The sequence below is a fragment of the Triticum dicoccoides genome, chromosome 7A (assembly GCF_002162155.2).
Source record: "Triticum dicoccoides isolate Atlit2015 ecotype Zavitan chromosome 7A, WEW_v2.0, whole genome shotgun sequence".
Taxonomy (NCBI): Eukaryota; Viridiplantae; Streptophyta; class Magnoliopsida; order Poales; family Poaceae; genus Triticum; species Triticum dicoccoides.
In genome coordinates, this window is record NC_041392.1 from 185,808,015 (window position 1) to 185,829,907 (window position 21,893).

At 44.1% G+C, this 21,893-nt stretch overlaps 1 protein-coding gene across 1 annotated transcript in view; it reads right to left on the bottom strand.

Annotated features, from left to right (window-relative positions):
* The window catches only part of LOC119332029 (phosphatidylinositol 4-kinase gamma 5-like), a 6,287-nt gene extending 5,752 nt beyond the window's left edge, over nucleotides 1-535 (bottom strand). Inside the window, exon 1 of the mRNA XM_037605211.1 lies at nucleotides 267-535. Within this exon, the coding sequence (XP_037461108.1) occupies nucleotides 267-447 (181 nt within the window). The 5' untranslated portion in view covers nucleotides 448-535. The remainder of the gene's footprint in view (nucleotides 1-266) is intronic.
* Nucleotides 536-21,893: the final 21,358 nt, after the last annotated feature.

Below are 21,893 nucleotides of genomic sequence, written 5' to 3' on the forward strand. Positions count from 1 at the left end.
AGAAATATGGAGGTGGATACCGATGACCGGAGGGGGATAAAAATAACCAGCCCTGACCACCCCAAGGAGAACAGGCGATAAGGATAACATCCAGATCTGGTCGAGGATGGTCGAGGGAGGGGGGTCCATGGGAGGGATCAGTTCAACCTTGGAAATATGGAGCTGGATACCGATGACCGAAGGGGGACAAAAAATAACCAGCCCCGGCTACCCCAAGGAGAACGAGGCGATAAGAAAAACATCCAGATCTGGTCGAGGCAGAATACCAGATTCATGTTGTGTTGAGAGGCCACAGACCACCAACACTCCAGCCAAAGGATTACAGAGGCACTGACAGCCGGAAAAGTGCCACCTCTGATGCCGGAAGCACCATGACACACTGCCGGAAGCCATGCCCGCCATTGTTGCCACCAGCAGAGGCCGTAACACATTCACCATGGTGTCCATGGCCAACTAGACCTAACGCACCCAGCAACCAAAAATCGAAGCCATGCGATGATGCCTCGTCGCCGCCGTCCTTGGTTGTTGCGTGGGCTTTCCCGGCGGCGACCTCAGACGGCGCCGAGCAGGAGAGTTGGTAGTGAAAGGAGGGTCGGTGGCGACTAAAGTTAGGGGCATTGCTCGAGTCGCCCAGAGAGAGCGACCCGACTACTTATGCGTGATTGTAGTGTTTTTTTTCTTCTTTTCTCGGAAGGTGTATTGTAATTCCCTTTTTTTCTTTGAGAAAGCTCGTTTTGTGGTTATTACCGAATCGGTAAACACACGCGAAAGAGGACAAAGAAGGCAATGTCATTACCAAAGGTGAGTCCTTGGATTACCGCTAAACCTTATGTAAGGTTTTATCTATGACTAGCATCAATAAGTTTAGCTTGTGTGTTTGCCGAAAGTGTTCTTCTGCTCCCTAGTCCAAATGCACCTGCCATGAACATTAAAAAAACAGTAAATAAAACAAAAGAATTCTGAATAGTTTTTGCAACAAACATTATTGAATGTTCTATGCACGTGATTTTTTAATACAAATCATTCCTAATGCTCTAGACGAAGGAAAATAAATCAATGCTCCAAACCATTCTAAAAAATAATCTTTTTGGAGCATCAATTTTTTTCACCCCGAGCACTAGCAATGTTTTTCATCATGAATTTTGCTCGTATGTAGATAATTCAACAATGTTTAATTCTGGTTTTTTAAAACTATTTATAATGGCACATTTGAGTTCGGGAGCAGAAACTCCATGCCATTGTTTTGTGTAGTTTGCATATGTATTCCCGGTGGTAAAAATTAAGCATGTGAACTAATAATAGTTCTATCAACTTATATAGGCTTGCAATGCTTATGCCATTTTTGGAGTAAATGCAACAGTCATGGCTTTCGAACTCAAATGTGGCATGCGTGGAACAATTCAAATAGCAAAACACTGTTTACACACGACTGAATTTCATTTTCCCTATATAGAAGTTAATACACTATTTCATATAGGAGAGAAAAAAATCGCTCAGGCTCCCACTCAACATTTTCTCATTTCTCACCCTGTCATGGCTATATTCTTATGCCCCCTTCCCCTACCCCCAACCCAGAAAATACTGCATTGTCATGCACATATTTGCATTAACGAGCGGAATCCCGTTGTAAAATGGCTTCCAGCTAGTTCTTCTTTGTACTCATATTCTTTTTCCCCAGACGATAAGTTACGCCTACCGATTTTCGTCCGTAGTTTTGCATCACCAATCTTATCTCGATCGATCTTCTCCGGGGGGGATAGGCGTCAGTTTTGTTCTTGACATGTATAGTGCGTGGAAAGGCAGCTCGAGCATATCACCGCCCCCACCTGCGGCCATGGGCGGAGCCGAGAAGCGCCGAGCAGGCTTTGGGCTTGTCCGCCACTCAAACCGAACGTTTTTTGTACCTCTACCGTGGGAACGGACGCGAGCCGTTTGGATTTACCGGGGAAGCGTCCCGGCCACAACAAGATTTCTTGTCACCACCCCGTGCCGTGCATGCGGCCATGCACACCCCCATGCAGCCGCGCGCGCGCGCGCTGGGCGGGAGTTCGTGAGGTGCTTGGCCCCCGGTTCAAGTTAGCTAAACCAACGGCGGTGGCGGTCGCTCGGCCCGAACCGCTTTTGTTGCGCTGCGTCTTGCGTGCCGTGCGTGCGTGCGTGCGTGCCATGCACCGGCCTTGGCCCCCGGTTCAAGTAAATTAAACCGGCGGTGGCACGCAGGAACCGGCCGTGCTGGCTGGCCCGGGCGCCGTTGGCGTCGCGGAGGATGGATGGATGGATGCCGTCTAGCCCATGCCGGTTCATCCGCGGGGGATAAGGGATAAGCGTCATGTCCATGGTTTTTCTCTTCTTCTTTACGTGTACGGCGGCGATTGTAAACGTGCGACGCTTTTAGCTGGCTCGCACGGCATGCATGTATCCTACGGTGGCAACAGAGTTAGTTTTAGCTTTTCTTGGTAACGTTACTGTCTTTCTAAAGAGAAAATGAGCTTTGCAAAAGCTCATTTTTCATCTTAGATCTTTCGTACCGCACAAAACGGAAGTATCCCGAATGCTTCCTTAACACGGTTTTCCTCACGTGCTGAGGTGAACATCATCCTGGCTGAAAACCAGTGGCGGAGCTTGCAGCAAATTACTTGGGCGGGTTGGGCAGGCCAAACTGCAAGAAACTGAGATTTCCTCAGCCCATGGGCCGGCTGTAATTGGAGCAGGTGCTGCAAAGCTAGACAGGTCATGGCCCATGTAGCACTAAAAAAAATTAATTTCGTGATAATACATGTTTGTCACAGTAGGTCACGTATTTTATCATGTATGTATATTCATGACAATTTTATGATAGAATCAAGATAGTTATACTTGTGTTGTCGTAGAAGTGTTCCATGACAACACTCAAATTATGAAAGTGACCGAGATGTGTCATTCACCGTAACGGGTCGCCGTTAAGCTATCGAGTCCGGTTTTGGATCTGATAACCCGTTAACAGTCACGACCAATGGGGATTTTCCACGTGTAAATTTCTCATTGGCCAGAGGAACCACATGTCGTGCCTATGATACATCGACACGTCGGCACGGCTCAACAGGGGCCCATTTAGGTGAAAAAGGTTAGCCCAATCAAAGGCCCGTAGGATTTACTCAGGTACTAGTGGGCTGACCCACTAACGGCCTGCTTAAACATGGCCCATTTACGGCTCGCCACCAGATTTGGCCTGTTAATTGTTCGCTTAGTCTTTGGGCCCATTATGGCCCAGTTAGTTTTTAGCCTGTTAGAAGCCCGATGTAGACATGGGTCCATTATGGCCCAGTGAGTTTTCGACCTGTTAATGGCTTGTGCTGCCCATGGGCCATATATGATCCGACACGACATTCGGCCCATTAACGGCTCGTGATCACGGTGGCAACAACTCGGCCCAACCTAACTTTAGACCTGTTAAAGCATGCGGCCCATTAATGCCTCTACTAACCTTTCAGCCTCTTAAAGGCCCATGATATCAGTGGGCCAACCAAGACCCGAGATATATTTCGGCCTGGTAACGGCCTGTTATATAACTGGGCCAAATTAATGACCCGACATATATTCCAGCCTGCTAAAGGACCATGGACGACCCTTGAAAATTGAGGCCCAACATGCATTTCGGCCTGCTAACGGCCCATTGTGTCTTCTGAGCCATAACATGCCAGCAAAATTTTCAGCCTTTTAATGGACCGAAGCTACATGGACCCAACTAAACGTTTGGCCCACCAAAGGCCTAATTAATCATTATGCCCAACAAAGGCCCATGTGAGTTATGGGCCTAGCGCACCGTGTCCATGAAGGGCTCATATGGCAGGTCCATGCCAAGTGAGTTGTGGACCGACCCAATTATGGCCCGCTGAAAGGCCCGTTAGAGGCAAATGTTTCGGCCCTATCGCCTCCATCACATTTTCGCCGTTTTTCAGATAGCGAATGATGGCATATACGATAACTAGGAATTAAAAACAAACCTACACTATGCAATAAAAAAATTATGACATAGTAACTTAGAATAAACCTACACTATACAATAAAGGAATTATGATATATTACATCCACTGGGCATCAAACTTCGCCACCAGTGATCATAAACCACAACCAAGAAGTAGATTGCAAAAACTGGGTATCAAAGGTCCCGCCATTGCAGCACAACAAAAAAATACCGAACCAAGACCAGTTCCAAGACAGTTGAAGAAATGTTAGCCTGGTTACGGATAACTTCTTAGGGGAGGATTCAGAGACAGATGACCAGTCCTATTTTCCCCCGAGGTGCATGCTCAAACTTGGCAGGGTTATGTTGCTCATATCGTGTGTATGGTATCTTGCATTACTATATCATTTACTTAGTTTAGATATGCTTTGTGTGAATGCCACCTGTTTAGTGTCTAATTACTATATATGTGAATTATGCGATGCCATCTTGTTGCAAGACATTATATATGTTAATTATGCAATGCTATCTTGTTCCAAGGCATTATATATGTGAATTATGCAATGCCATGCTGTTTAGCCAAGCGTCATATATGTGAATTATATCATGCCGTCCTTTTTTTGCATTTCTCGTTGTATTTGTCGACAATGTTTGTAGATTCAACTGCTCTTCCTATGCATCAGCCATTTGAATTGGTGATGTGATGGAGAAATGTGGAGTGAAAATAAGGTTTTCAAAGCAGACAATGCTACCTGCTGAAGCAGATATCTTGCTGATTACAGATAGCTCTTCAGAGGAGGAGGCAGATGACCAGTCCTATTATCCCCCTGGGGTGTATGCTCAAACTTGGCAGGGTTATATTACTCATATCATGCATATGTTGTATTGCAATACTTAGTTTTTACATCATATACATAATATTAAATGACATCTCCTTAGTTGACACACCATATATGCGATTGCCCTCTGCTCACTTGATTAGTATATAAATCATATAGTTGAATTATATCATGCCAAGATGTTTACATAGACAGCATCTATCTGAATTATGGCATGCCAACCCATTTTCTAAAGACATAATATAGTTATATCATTTCATCCTGTTTACATAGTCAGCATATTTTGAGTTATGTCATTCTATCCGTGAATTATATCATGACATCATGTTTCCATCGATGACATGTTTGTGATTTATGGCATGCCAACCACTTTAATAGACACATCGTATAGTTATATCATGTCATTTTGTTTACATAGTCATCATATTTTGAATTATGTCATTCTATCATGTTTAGTTAGCCATCATACATGTGAAATTGTGTCATGCTATCCTGTTTAATTAGCCATCATATATGTGAAATTATGTCCTGCTATTCTATTTGGTTAGACAAAATAAATATGAATTATTGCATGCCTTGTTTTCTTCCCTACTATCCATTGCACATGTCTATCTTACAATGTCTGTACATTTAATTATTTTTCTTGTTTATCAGCCATTTCAATTGGAGGGGGTGATGGCAGTATCTGTGGGAGTAAAAACACGGTCTTCAGAAAAGATCATGCAACCTGTCGATGCAGATAGAACCACGGTTGTACTTGCCCAAGAACCAGCCCCACCACACATAACCTAGACTCACGCAGATGGTACCCCTACCCAGTTGGACAGAGAACTAGATGCACCCCTTCTAACCCCAACCCCAGCAGATAGTAACCCAGTTCCAGTTGACACATCATCGTCTTCACCACAGAGCACCTGAACACGAGCAGTTAGTAAGGCAACTGCAGTGCCCAAAGCACGAGGACCACCACTCCGAACCCCAAGTCAACGCTTAAAGTAGAAGAAGAATTGTTATCAGGTCAGGTTCCGTAGCTATGCTTCATACTACTTTGCTCTTGCATCACTGTATTTACTCATACCAACTAATTTCAAATTTGAAGGATGCAATCAAAATTCCAATGGCACAACAGGTATGTTTTAAACCTATTTCTTTAACGTGTTTGATGTTGTAACTTGCTCTATGTTGATTTCAGTTTCAATTGAATAAAAAGTTATGTTCTCATGCCATGCACATTATAAGTGTTGTTATTGCTGTGTAGTTTCCCACACTTATATTCTGTCTATGCTGCTTTGTCTTAAATAGATATGATTCGAACTATATCTATCTTGATTTGGCAACATAAACTAGAATGATATAAACCATATAGTGATTATACTACATAGATATATGTTTGTTTCATGCTGTTATCATGTCCACCTTACTACTGAACTGGTTTACCAAAATAAGTTTCATATACTGCATTGTAAACCTGTGATGTGTTTGTTTGTTTCTCTTTTAGAACGTAGATAAAATATTGGAGAAGAGTACCCCGTTATGGAATGGTAAAGGAAGTAATGCAGATAAGGTTCAAGATAGTGAGACATCCCTGTTGGTCTCCAAGAAAGCTGATAAAAACTATGTTGAAGACACTGAGACAACCCCAAAGTCATGTCTTTATGTAGTGTTCATGTCACTGGCTACTACTGCTCGCACCTGCTCTTCGAACTCGCTACCTGAATCAGTTTGGCTTCTTGAGTCTCAACTTCAAGTTGAAAGACATCGATCAGATGTGATGCGACAGGAAGCCGAAGGACTGAGGAAGTCCCTGCAGAATTCAGATGCGTACTTTCTGGTGCAACAGCAAGTGCTGGAGGATTTAAGCATCAAACAAGAGAAAGTTAAAAAGCTTGCTAAGCATCTTGCGAGCATTATGGGTACCCAGGATATTGTTTCTTGAGCTCTTCTGAAGTGGTTTCAGTTCTGGACTTGTTTTGTTGTGCCGTTTATTTGCACTGGTCGCCAACTTTGACAAGCAGTGTATATGATATGCTGCTTTGTTCCCTATATTTGCACTGGTGGCAAACTTTGATGCCCAGTGGCTGTAATATGTGTAATAGCCATGATAGCCTAGCGTAAGTTGCTTGCATGGAAGTGTTTTCGTTAAGAGTGACCGACATGTGGCATCCACTGTAAAGGGTTGTACTTAAGCTATCGGGTCCGGTTTTGGATCCGATAACCTGTTAACAGTCACGACCAATGAAAATTTTCCACGTGTAAATTTCTCATTGGCCAGAGGAAGCACATGTCATGCCTATGATACGTGGAGACGTCGACACGGCCCAACAAAGGCCCATTTAGGTGAAAAAGGTCAGCCCAATCAAAGGCATGTAGGATTTACTCAGGTACTAGTGGGATGGCCCACTAACGGCCTGCTTAAACATGACCCATTTACGTCTCACCGCCAGATTTGGCATGTTAATTGTTTGCTCAGTCTTTGGGCCCATTACGGCCCAGTGAGTTTTTAGCCTGTTAGAAGCCCGATGTAGACATGGACCCATTATGACCCAGTGAGTTTTTGACCTGTTAATGGCCTGTGCTACCCATGGGCCATATATGGTCCGATGCGACATTCGGCCCATTAAGGGCCCGTGATCACGGTGGCACCAACTCAACCCAACCTAACTTTAGGTCTGTTAAAGTCCATCGTACAATTCGGCCCGTTAATGCCTCTACTAAACTTTTAGCCTCTTAAAGGCCCATGATATCAGTGGGCCAACCAAGACCCGAGATATGTTTCGGCCTGATAACGTCCCGTTATATAACTGGGCCAATAATGACCCGACATATACTCCAGCCTTCTAAAGGCCCATGGACGACCCTTGAAAATTGAGGCCCAACATGCATTTCGGTCTGCTAGCGGCCCATGGTGTCTTATGAGCCATAACTGGCTAGCAGAATATTCAGTCTTTTAATGGCCCGAAGCTACATGGACCCAACGATTAGTTGGGCCTTTGGCCCATGTGAGTTATGGGCCTGGAGCATCGTGTCCATGAAGGGCCCATATGGCAGGTCCACGCCAAGTAAGTTGCGGGCCGACCCAATTATGGCCCGCTAAAAGGCCTGTTAGAGGCAAATGTTTCAGCCCGGTAACCTCCATCACATCTTCGCCGTTTTTTAGATAGCGAATGATGGCATATACGATAACTAGGAATTAAAAACAAACCTACACTATACAATAAAGAAATTACAGCATAGTAACTTAGAATAAACCTACACTATACAATAAAGGAATTAGGGTATATTACATCCACTGTGCATCAAACTGTTGGGTTTCATAGTAATTTCAAAAAAATTCCTACGCACACGCAAGATCATGGTGATGCATAGCAACGAGAGGGGGAGAGTGTGATCTACGTACCCTTGTAGATCGACAACGGAAGCGTTTGGTTGATGTAGTCATACGTCTCCACAGCCAGACCGATCAAGCACCGAAACTACGACACCTCCGAGTTCTAGCACACGTTCAGCTCGATGACGATCCCCGGACTCCGATCCAGCAAAGTGTCGGGGAAGAGTTCCGTCAGCACGACGGCGTGGTGACGATCTTAATGTACTACTATCGCAGGGCTTCGCCTAAGCACCGCTACAATATTATCGTGGACTATGGTGGAAGGGGGCACCGCACACGGCTAAGAATATGATCACGTGGATCAACTTGTGTCTCTAGGGGGTGCCCCTGCCTCCGTATATAAAGGTTCAAGGGAGGGGGGCCGGCCGGCCAGGAGAGGCACGCCAGGAGGAGTCCTACTCCCTCTGGGAGTAGGACTCCCCCCTTTCCTAGTTGGAATAGGATTCGTGAGGTGGGAAAAGAGATAGAGAGAAGGAGGGGGGCGCCGGCCCCCTCTCTCCTTGTCCTATTCGGACTAGGGGTGGAGGGGCGCGCGGCCCAGCCCTGGCTGCCTCTTCTCTTCTTCCACTAAGGCCCACTAAGGCCCACTAAGGCCCATATACCTCCCGGGGGGTTCCGGTAACCTCCCGGTACTCCGGTAAAATCCCTATTTCACCCGGAACACTTCCGTTATCCAAACATAGGCTTCCAATATATCAATCTTTATGTCTCGGCCATTTCGAGACTCCTCATCATGTCCGTGATCACATCCGGGACTCCGAACAACCTTAGGTACATCAAAATGCATAAACTCATAATATAACTGTCATCGTAACCTTAAGCGTGCGGACCCTACGGGTTCGAGAACAATGTAGACATGACCGAGACACGTCTCCGGTAAATAACCAATAGCGGAACCTGGATGCTCATATTGGCTCCTACATATTCTACGAAGATCTTTTATCGGTCAGACCGCATAACAACATACGTTGTTCCCTTTGTCATCGGTATGTTACTTGCCCGAGATTCGATCGTCGGTATACCATACCTAGTTCAATCTCGTTACCGGCAAGTCTCTTTACTCGTTCTGTAATACATCATCCCGCAACTAACTCATTAGTTGCAATGCTTGCAAGGCTTAAGTGATTTGCATTACCGAGAGGGCCCAGAGATACCTCTCCGACAATCGGAGTGACAAATCCTAATCTCAAAATACGCCAACCCAACATGTACCTTTGGAGACACCTGTAGAGCTCCTTTATAATCACCCAGTTACGTTGTGACGTTTGGTAGCACACAAAGTGTTCCTCTGGCAAACGGGAGTTGCATAATCTCATAGTTATAGGAACATGTATAAGTCATGAAGAAAGCAATAGCAACATACTAAACGATCGGGTGCTAAGCTAATGGAATGGGTCATGTCAATCAGATCATTCAACTAATGATGTGATCCTGTTAATCAAATGACAACTCTTTGTCCATGGTTAGGAAACATAACCATCTTTGATTAACAAGCTAGTCTAGTAGAGGCATACTAATGACACTCTGTTTGTCTATGTATTCACACATGTATCATGTTTCCAGTTTAATACAATTCTAGCATGAATAATAAACTTTTATCATGATATATAAGGAAATAAATAATAACTTTATTATTGCCTCTAGGGAATATTTCCTTCAGTCTCCCACTTGCACTAGAGTCAATAATCTAGATTACACAGTAATGATTCTAACACCCATGGAGCCTTGGTGATGATCATGTTTTGCTCGTGGAAGAGGCTTAGTCAACGGGTCTGCAACATTCAGATCTGTATGTATCTTGCAAATCTCTATGTCTCCCACCTGGACTAAATCCCGGATGGAATTGAAGCGTTTCTTGATGTGCTTGGTTCTCTTGTGAAATCTGGATTCCTTCGCCAAGGCAATTGCACCAGTATTGTCACAAAAGATTTTCATTGGACCCGATGCACTAGGTACGACACCTAGATCGGATATGAACTCCTTCATCCAGACTCCTCCATTTGCTGCTTCCGAAGCAGCTATGTATTCCGCTTCACACGTAGATCCCGCCACGACGCTTTGTTTAGAACTACACCAACTGACAGCTCCACCGTTTAATGTAAACACGTATCCGGTTTGCGATTTAGAATCGTCCGGATCAGTGTCAAAGCTTGCATCAACGTAACCGTTTATGATGATCTCTTTGTCACCTCCATATACGAGAAACATATCCTTAGTCCTTTTCAGGTACTTCAGGATGTTCTTGACCGCTGTCCAGTGATCCACTCCTGGATTACTTTGGTACCTCCCTGCTAGACTTATAGCAAGGCACACATCAGGTCTGGTACACAGCATTGCATACATGATAGAGCCTATGGCTGAAGCATAGGGAACACCTTTCATTTTCTCTCTATCTTCTGCAGTGGTCGGGCATTGAGTCTGACTCAACTTCACACCTTGTAACACAGGCAAGAACCCTTTCTTTGCTTGATCCATTTTGAACTTCTTCAAAATCTTGTCAAGGTATGTGCTTTGTGAAAGTCCAATTAAACGTCTTGATCCATCTCTATAGATCTTTATGCCTAATATGTAAGCAGCTTCACCGAGGTCTTTCATTGAAAAACTCTTATTCAAGTATCCCTTTATGCTATCCAGAAATTCTATATCATTTCTGATCAGTAATATGTCATCCACATATAATATCAGAAATGCTACAGAGCTCCCACTCACTTTCTTGTAAATACATGCTTCTCCAAAAGTCTGTATAAAACCAAATGCTTTGATCACACTATCAAAGCGTTTATTCCAACTCCGAGAGGCTTGCACCAGTCCATAAATGGATCGCTGGAGCTTGCACACTTTGTTAGCTCCCTTTGGATGGACAAAACCTTCCGGTTGCATCATATACAACTCTTCTTCCAGAAATCCATTCAGGAATGCAGTTTTGACATCCATCTGCCAAATTTCATAATCATAAAATGCGGCAATTGCTAACATGATTTGGACAGACTTAAGCATCGCTACAGGTGAGAAGGTCTCATCATAGTCAATCCCTTGAACTTGCTGAAACCCTTTTGCGACAAGTCGAGCTTTGTAGACAGTAATATTACCGTCGGCGTCAGTCTTCTTCTTGAAGATCCATTTATTCTCAATTGCTTGCCGATCATTGGGCAAGTCAACCAAAGTCCATACTTTGTTCTCATACATGGATCCCATCTCAGATTTCATGGCTTCAAGCCATTTTGCGGAATCTGGGCTCACCATCGCTTCTTCATAGTTCGTAGGTTCATCATGATCTAGTAGCATGACTTCCAGAACAGGATTACCGTACCACTCTGGTGCGGATCTCACTCTGGTTGATCTACGAGGTTCAGTAGTATCTTGTTATAAAGTTTCATGATCATTATCATTAGCTTCCTCACTAATTGGTGTAGGTGTCACAGAAACAGTTTTTTGTGATGCACTACTTTCCAATAAGGGAGCAGGTATAGTTACCTCGTCAAGTTCTACTTTCCTCCCACTCACTTCTTTCGAGAGAAACTCCTTCTCCAGAAAGTTTCCGAACTTAGCAACAAAAGTCTTGCCTTCGGATCTGTGATAGAAGGTGTATCCAATAGTCTCCTTTGGATATCCTATGAAGACACATTTCTCTGATTTGGGTTCGAGCTTATCAGGTTGAAGCTTTTTCACATAAGCATCACAGCCCCAAACTTTCAGAAATGACAACTTTGGTTTCTTGCCAAACCATAGTTCATAAGGCGTCGTCTCAACGGATTTTGATGGTGCCCTATTTAACGTGAATGTGGCCGTCTCCAAAGCATAACCCCAAAACGATAGCGGTAAATCAGTAAGAGACATCATAGATCGCACCATATCTAGTAAAGTACGATTACGACGTTCAGACACACCATTACGCTGTGGTGTTCCGGGTGGCGTGAGTTGCGAAACTATTCCGCATTGTTTCAAATGTACACCAAACTCGTAACTCAAATATTCTCCTCCACGATCAGATCGTAGAAACTATATTTTCTTGTTACGATGATTTTCAACTTCACTCTGAAATTCTTTGAACTTTTCAAACGTTTCAGACTTATGTTTCATTAAGTAGATATACCCATATCTGCTTAAGTCATCTGTGAAGGTGAGAAAATAACGATATCCGCCACGAGCCTCAATATTCGTCGGACCACATACATCTGTATGTATGATTTCCAACAAATCTGTTGCTCTCTCCATAGTACCGGAGAACGGCGTTTTAGTCATCTTGCTCATGAGGCACGGTTCGCAAGTACCAAGTGATTCATAATCAAGTGGTTCCAAAAGTCCATCAGTATGGAGTTTCTTCATGCGCTTTACACCGATATGACCTAAACGGCAGTGCCACAAATAAGTTGCACTATCATTATCAACTCTGCATCTTTTGGCTCCAACATTATGAATATGTGTGTTACTACTATCGAGATTCAATAAGAATAGACCACTCTTCAAGGGTGCATGACCATAAAAGATATTACTCATATAAATAGAACAACCATTATTCTCTGATTTAAATGAATAACCGTCTCACATCAAACAAGATCCAGATATAATGTTCATGCTTAACGCTGGCACCAAATAACAATTATTTAGGTCTAATATTAATCCCGAAGGTAGATGTAGAGGTAGCGTGCCGACTACGATCACATCGACTTTGGAACCGTTTCCCACGCGCATCGTCACCTTGTCCTTAGCCAATCTTCGCTTAATCCGTAGTCCCTGTTTCGAGTTGCAAATATTAGCAACAGAACCAGTATCAAATACCCAGGTGCTATTGCGAGCATTAGTAAGGTACACATCAATAACATGTATATCACATATACCTTTGTTCACCTTGCCATCCTTCTTATCCGCCAAATACTTGGGGCAGTTCCGCTTCCAGTGACCAGTCTGCTTGTAGTAGAAGCACTCAGTTTCAGGCTTAGGTCCAGACTTGGGTTTCTTCTCTTGAGCAGCAACTTGCTTGCTGTTCTTCTTGAATTCCCCTTCTTCTTCCCTTTGCCCTTTTTCTTGAAACTAGTGGTCTTGTTGACCATCAACACTTGATACTCCTTTTTGATTTCTACCTCCGCAGCTTTCAGCATTGCGAAGAGCTCGGGAATAGTCTTATTCATCCCTTGCATATTGTAGTTCATTACGAAGCTCTTGTAGCTTGGTGGCAGTGATTGGAGAATTCTGTCAATGACGCAATCATCTGGAAGATTAACTCCCATTTGAATCAAGTGATTATTATACCCAGACATTTTGAGTATATGCTCACTGACAGAACCGTTCTCCTCCATCTTGCAGCTATAGAACTTATTGGAGACTTCATATCTCTCAATCCGGGCATTTGCTTGAAATATTAACTTCAACTCCTGGAACATCTCATATGCTCCATGACGTTCAAAACGTCGTTGAAGTCCCAGTTCTAAGCCGTAAAGCATGGCACACTGAACTATCGAGTAGTCATTAGCTTTGCTCTGCCAGACGTTCACAACATCTGGTGTTGCTCCAGCAGCAGGCCTGGCACCCAGCGGTGCTTCCAGGACGTAATTCTTCTGTGCAGCAATGAGGATAATCCTCAAGTTACGGACCCAGTCCGTGTAATTGCTACCATCATCTTTCAACTTTGCTTTCTCAAGGAACACATTAAAATTCAACGGAACAACAACACAGGCCATTTATCTACAATCATACATAAACAAGCAAGATACTATCAGGTACTAAGTTCATGATAAATTTAGGCTCAGTTAATCATATTACTTAAAGAACTCCCACTTAGATAGACATCCCTCTAATCCTCTAAGTGATTACGTGATCCAAATCAACTAAACCATGTCTGATCATCACGTGAGATGGAGTAGTTTCATTGGTGAACATCACTATGTTGATCATATCTACTATATGATTCACGCTCGACCTTTCGGTCTCCGTGTTCCGAGGCCATATCTGTATATGCTTGGCTCGTCAAGTATAACCTGAGTATTCCACGTGTGCAACTATTTTGCACCCGTTGTATTTGAACGTAGAGCCTATCACACTCGATCATCACGTGGTGTCTCAGCACGAAGAAATTTCGCAACGGCGCATACTCAGGGAGAACACTTCTTGATAATTTAGTGAGAGATCATCTTATAATGCTACCGTCAATCAAAGCAAGATAAGATGCATAAAAGATAAACATCACATGCAATCAATATAAGTGATATGATATGGCCATCATCATCTTGTGCTTGCGATCTCCATCTCCGAAGCACCGTCATGATCACCATCGTCACCGGCGCGACACCTTGATCTCCATCGTAGCATCGTTGTCGTCTCGCCAATCTTATGCTTCCACGATGTCGCTACCGCTTAGTGATAAAGTAAAGCATTACAGCGCGATTGCATTGCATACAATAAAGCGACAACCATATGGCTCCTGCCAGTTGCCGATAACTCGATTACAAAACATGATCATCTCATACAATAAAATTTAGCATCATGTCTTGACCATATCACATCACAACATGCCCTGCAAAAACAAGTTAGACGTCCTCTACTTTGTTGTTGCAAGTTTTACGTGGCTGCTACGGGCTTAAGCAAGAACCAATCTTACCTACGCATCAAAACCACAACGATAGTTTGTCAAGTTGGTGCTGTTTTAACCTTCGCAAGGACCGGGCGTAGCCACACTCGGTTCAACTAAAGTTGGAGAAACTGTCACCCGCAAGCCACCTATGTGCAAAGCATGTCGGGAGAACCGGTCTCGCGTAAGTGTACACGTAATGTCGGTCCGGGCCGCTTCGTCCAACAATACCGCCGAACCAAAGTATGACATGCTGGTAAGCAGTATGACTTATATCGCCCACAACTCACTTGTGTTCTACTCGTGCATATAACATCAACATATAAAACCTAGGCTCAGATGCCATTGTTGGGTTTCGTAGTAATTTCAAAAAAAATTCTACGCACACGCAAGATCATGGTGATGCATAACAACGAGAGGGGGAGAGTGTGATCTACGTACCCTTGTAGATCGACAACAGAAGCCTTTGGTTGATGTAGTCATACGTCTCCACGGCCCAACCGATCAAGCACCGAAACTACGGCACCTCCGAGTTCTAGCACACGTTCAGCTCGATGACGATCCCAGGACTCCGATCCAGCAAAGTGTCGGGGAAGAGTTCCGTCAGCACAATGGTGTGGTGACGATCTTGATGTACTACTGTCGCAGGGCTTCGCCTAAGCACCGCTACAATATTATCGTGGACTATGGTGGAAGGGGGCACCGCACACGGCTAAGAATATGATCACGTGGATCAACTTGTGTCTCTAGGGGGTGCCCCTGCCTCCGTATATAAAGGTTCAAGGGAGGGGGCCGGCCGGCCAGGAGAGGCGCGCCAGGAGGAGTCCTACTCCCAGAGGGAGTAGGACTCCCCCCCTTTCCTAGTTGGAATAGGATTCGTGAGGTGGGAAAAGAGAGAGAGAGAAGGAGGGGGGCGCCGACCCCCTCTCTCCTTGTCCTATTCGGACTAGGGGTGGAGGGGCGCGCGGCCCAGCCCTGGCTGCCTCTTCTCTTCTTCCACTAAGGCCCACTAAGGCCCATATACCTCCCGGGGGGTTCCGGTAACCTCCCGGTACTCCGGTAAAATCCCGATTTCACCCGGAACACTTCCGTTATCCAAACATAGGCTTCCAATATATCAATCTTTATGTCTCGACCATTTCGAGACTCCTCGTCATGTCCGTGATCACATCTGGGACTCCGAACAACCTTCGGTACATCAAAATGCATAAACTCATAATATAACTGTCATCGTAACCTTAAGCGTGCGGACCCTACGGGTTCGAGAACAATGTAGACATGACCGAGACACGTCTCCGGTCAATAACCAATAGCGGAACCTGGATGCTCATATTGGCTCCTACATATTCTACGAAGATCTTTTATCGGTCAGACCGCATAACAACATACGTTGTTCCCTTTGTCATCGGTATGTTACTTGCCCGAGATTCGATCGTCGGTATACCATACCTAGTTCAATCTCGTTACCGGCAAGTCTCTTTACTCGTTCTGTAATACATCATCCCACAACTAACTCATTAGTTGCAATGCTTGCAAGGCTTAAGTGATGTGCATTACCGAGGGCCCAAAGATACCTCTCCAACAATCGGAGTGATAAATCCTAATCTCGAAATATGCCAACACAACATGTACCTTTGGAGACACCTGTAGAGCTCCTTTATAATCACCCAGTTACGTTGTGACGTTTGGTAGCACACAAAGTGTTCCTCTGGCAAACGGGAGTTGCATAATCTCATAGTCATAGGAACATGTATAAGTCATGAAGAAAGCAATAGCAACATACTAAACGATCGGGTGCTAAGCTAATGGAATGGGTCATGTCAATCAGATCATTCAACTAATGATGTGATCCTGTTAATCAAATGACAACTCTTTGTCCATGGTTAGGAAACATAACCATCTTTGATTAACAAGCTAGTCTAGTAGAGGCATACTAGTGACACTCTGTTTGTCTATGTATTCACACATGTATCATGTTTCCGGTTTAATACAATTCTAGCATGAATAATAAACTTTTATCATGATATATAAGGAAATAAATAATAACTTTATTATTGCCTCTAGGGCATATTTCCTTCACAAACTTCGTCACCAGTGATCATAAACCACAACCAAGAAGCAGATTGCAAAAGTTGGGTATGCAAGGTCCTGCCATTGCAGCACAACAAAAAATACTGAACCAAGACCAATTCCAAGACAGTTGAAGAAATGTTAGCCTTGCGCGGGAGCTGCTACGCAAGCAACCGAGCAAGGTCATGAGACCGGCCTAGCATGTCGGTCATATGTTACAGCTATAGCTATTTACCAATGAGGTTCTCGTTGGAGTTCTCCACGATCTTACTTAGAGATTGGACTTCATGTTGAAGTTGAGTTGCAGAATGCCTTTCTGCTTGAAGTTGAGACTGAAGAAGTCGAACTGATTCATGCACTGAATTCTGTGAGCTTATGTGACTGCTAGTCTCTAGTAACTTGAACACTACATCAAGGCTAGACTTTGGGGTTTTCTCGCTATCTTCAAGAAGTTTTCCTACAATATATGCTGGGTTTGTCTCACAGCCTTCAACAGACTTGTGCATGCCATCGAGCATATCACCTTGAAACAAGCAAACAAATGACAATTTTTTTGCACGTATATAAACAAAGATGGTATCTGCTTTGTCATTTCCATCCAATTTCATATTAGAAAATAAAGAGACAGTTCAAAATGACAATAGCATAATTTGGCATTGTTCATAATGCGGGGAGCTTCACCACACTACTAGATTACATATCAACAAAACAAGCAGAGATGCATGGCAAAAGACAATCATTGTATCTCTTTTGGTTAATGTGCATGGCATGTTGTTCATATCATTAGCCAGATTAGTAAGATAAAGCAGGAAATGACAAGGTGCAAATGTGGGCTGCTTCACCACACACTAGATTACAGATCAACAAAACAAGCATACATGCAGGGCTAAAGAAAATCATTTGATCTATATTGAATAATGTGCATGGTATGAATAAGGAATTTGGTTTTATGACTAAAACTTGTTACTTAATTATAGTTGTTGTGAACATGCAATTTGATAGAAACAACAAACTAAACAACAGTTGACTATAGGGAGTATGAGTAAATTAAAAAACAGTTGAGGATAAAGGCTTTATAAGGTGTCGTGGAATTGTCACGACAGTTGTCCTAGTGAAAGGACTTAGTCGGGGAGCCATCGCAACTAGGAAGCTTAAAGGGGTTAATCGGGACACAGGACACGAGAGGTTTATACTGGTTTGGCCCCTTGCGGTGAAGGTAAAGCCTAGTCCAGTTGATGTGGTATTGCTAGGTTTCGATGACTAAGGAGCAAAATACGCTAGCTTGGCTCTCGATCTGTTGTTTCTTGCCCTGAGCCACCGCCGGGTCGTCCCCTTATATACACGAGTTGACGCCCTGCGGCCTAGAGTCCCGGCCGGCTCATACAACGTGTCTGGCTCGGTGACAACTCTTACATGCCTTACTTTACAAGTCTTATTCATACATGATGGTTTATACTTACGGGCCTTAAGCCGCCTCTGGGCTTGGGCCTACTACAAGCCATATCATAAACCGTCACCTTGTATACTCTTCGGGCTTCCTTTTAAGTAACCCGCCATTGTGATTGACCCGACCCCTCTTGGGCGGGTCATACGTGGTAGTCATATCCCCAACATTAGGCCCCAGGTTGATTTGAACTTTGTTCATGTCAATCTTCAACACCTAGACAAAATCCATCTTCCACTGCTTGTCAAAGCTCTGGAACCCGCCATGACATCATCTTCAGAAAATTTGGAAACCCGCCACGACGTCATCTTTAACGGATCCTTATCTTAAATGCCTTTCTGAAAATTGAGGTGTCCATTTAGCTGGATAATCATTATTTTGGCCTTCCTCATTTTTCGTGCCTGCCTGTTCACCTATCTCCTTATAAATAGGCGCGGCTAGTCTTCCTCATTCTTCTTCTTCCTTCTCTCGCAACCCCTCTGTTGCTCGAGCTCCGCCGCCGCTGCAGCACTCACCGTCGTCCTCAACCTCGGCCGCTGCATCACCCTAAGCTTGTCCAGAGAACGGCGATGACCCTCCGCAACAGATTTGCGTCCGTAAGTTTTTGCCATTCCGCACCTTAGATCCGCATTAGGGTTCGTAAGTTCGTCGGTGTTCTTCGCTGTTCATCATGGATTCTTCATAGTTTCTCCACCGCATCCTCTTTTGATCCGAAAGAAGCATGGAACTCATGCGATAGTTGTTTCGCATCCATTTTGGATGCTAGTAGATCCCCTTTTCTTGCACAAAGGCCTCCTTAGAACTAATGAACTCCTCTGCACTAGTTTTCTAGGTCTAGATTTATTTTCCTTTTTTTGAACAATCTTGATCCAAAATAGTAGCAGCAGCCCATGAAACTTGTTTATCTCAGTACTTAGCCAATTTTTTGTCGTTGGCCTCCTTTGAATATCTTTAGTCACAGCGGCTTACCATGCCGGCTCATTTTTCCTTCATATATCATTAGCCCTTATTTAAGCTGCCATTACGCATCTGTATTGTAAACATTAACCTGTGATTCCACCATTTAATTTAAGCCAGCAAATTACTTCCTTTTTAGCTCGTCTTCTCACCACGTCGCCAAAGACGACGATAATTTGCAATTGGGTCCCTTCCATAGTACTGATGCCACTCTGAAGGATTTCGTTACCATTGGATTTTTACTGGAGAAGAACATTATGTCTTACCGCGCTCGTGACCCGGCCGAAGAAAGACCTCAGCCCAAGGACGACGAATTCATCGTTTTTAGTGATCATATGAACCGGGGTTTTTCACCACCCAGCTCAAAATTCTTCAGAGATGTTCTGCATTTCTTCAAGCTTCATCCACAAGACCTTGGACCCAATTCCATATCAAACATCTGCAATTTTCAAGTTCTCTGCAAGGTTTATCTTCAAGAAGAACCCACTGCTGAACTCTTCAGAGAGTATTTCTATTTGAATCGTCAGAATGAATACACCAACGGCCCCAGCCTGGAACTTGGTGGAATTTCGATTCAGCGCCGACAGTGTGCTGTTTTTCCCTTAGTAGTCTTACCAAGCCATCCCAAGGATTGGAACCAAACTTGGTTTTATTGCAAAGACACATCGCCACCTGATGAAAAACCAATGCCGGGTTATCGCGCGGAGCGTCTTGACTCTAAGTTTTTACTCCCTGACAAGCTTACTGCCGCTGAACGTAAGAAGCTCATCCCAACCATCAAAAGGATTCAAGCCTTGTTGGGAAACGGCTTAACTGGAGTTGACTTGATCCATTGTTGGATCGCATGGCGGGTCATCCATCTGAGCCGCCGCTCTAACTTGATGTATAACTATGCCGGAGGACCAGATGACCCTCTACGTCATAGTTCTGTACAACTGACTGAAGAGTCCATTGTTGAAATGTCAACCACCCTCGTAAACAGTAAATACGAGGACCGCAGTAAAGTTGGATTGAATCCTTTCTGCAGACTTAACCCGGCACCAGAGGTAAATCCCCTTGACCCCCTTTTTCCTTCAGTAGTTAAGTACTTGCATGACTTTTAACCTGTTATCTGCCTACAGGCCAAATCTGACTTTTGGAAGGCCAAATATGATCATGAAGCTGCCAAGAAGGCCAGATCCGCCGCCATAGCTGCCAAGAAGACAACCCGAAAATCCAAGAAGAAAAGAATTGCTTCTGATATGTTCAAGCTGGATGATGTTTCTGAGTCGGAGGTAGCCCTTGACTCTCTTGGCCTGCTTTTTAACAACCTTATTGACACTGACTATTGCCAGGATGACATGGGGGCCAGCCAGGCAGTAGAAGAAGAGGTAACTATTTCCTCCGACTTAGCCCCTTTGCCAAGACAGAAACCTCGACCGGTAACCCGGAAAGTAAGGTTTTCACACCCTTTGGCTTATTTGGATCCTCATTTTCTTTTGAAAAAACAGCAATATGAGAGCCGCCGTCAGGCCCGGACCAGTGACGGCAATGAATTGCCCTCCGGCTTACCACAAACTCCCCAGAAACGCCAGAATGAGGTTTCTTTCACCTTTGTCTCTTGCTTTTATCAATGAATCTATTTCCTTGCTCTCTTAACTGTGATTTCACTATTGTAGGAGGTTTCTTGTTCTTCTGGCGATTCTTCACAAACTCAATTTCCGGCTTTCAAGACTGCCCCTGGGTAAAGAAAATTATCTTTCTTCTGCATCCTTAAGTCTGTATCATTATATTGACTCATGAAATTCTTCTTAGCGGTCAAGCAAAGCCTAAGAAAGCCAGGGTGGCTAAGCCGGCGGAAGACCCGAAAGACCCTGCTCCTGAACCGGCAATACCAACTCCTGCTCCTGAACAATCGGAAGCACCAGAAGACCCTGCTGTCAATTTTCAAATCGATCCTCCTGAACCGTCTGTTGATGAAAATATTCTCAACCCGTCTACTGTTGAACCGTCAAGCTCAGCTAACCCGCTGGCGACTTATGACTGTGACGTTTTAATCACTGGTAGTAGATTTGTTGAACCAGGCAATCCAACTGTACTGGCCAGGCACTCTGCCAAGCAAGAGGCTTTGGAAAGGCAGAAAGTGCGGTTTGACTTCTCTCACTATGCTCACCTGAGTATTAGTGACGTGCTATCTGGATACCTCAGTCATGTGCATTCCAGCCGTGACTCTGAAATTGAGATGGTCAAACAGCTGCAACTGAAATATGAGGTATGCTCTCCGGCTTTCATTAGTTTACATATGCTCTGCTAGCCCCCAAGTCTCCGGATTATGATGAACCTGAATGATCTGTAGACTTATGATATAGGTTGATGCTCTGTCTTAGATTTTCCCTAAGTCTAGTGGATTAGCATAAATTTTCACCTGTAGTCCCCAAGGGCCAACTTAATTTATCATGAATGAGTTGGTACTTAACTTTATAACTGTCTTGAATCAATCCAAACTAATATTGTTATCCGGCTCAAGATGAAAAACTTTCTACATATCCTGCATTAGCCCCCAAGTGCCAAGCGTTGTTACTTGTAAAACACATGGGACTTTAATCATAGAAGAGTCTTTTTTGCATTTTTTAAAAATTTCTTTGGCAGACATTAGCCCTCAAGTGTCGAGTGGTGTTACATTCCAAAGTACTTGGGACTTTACTCAT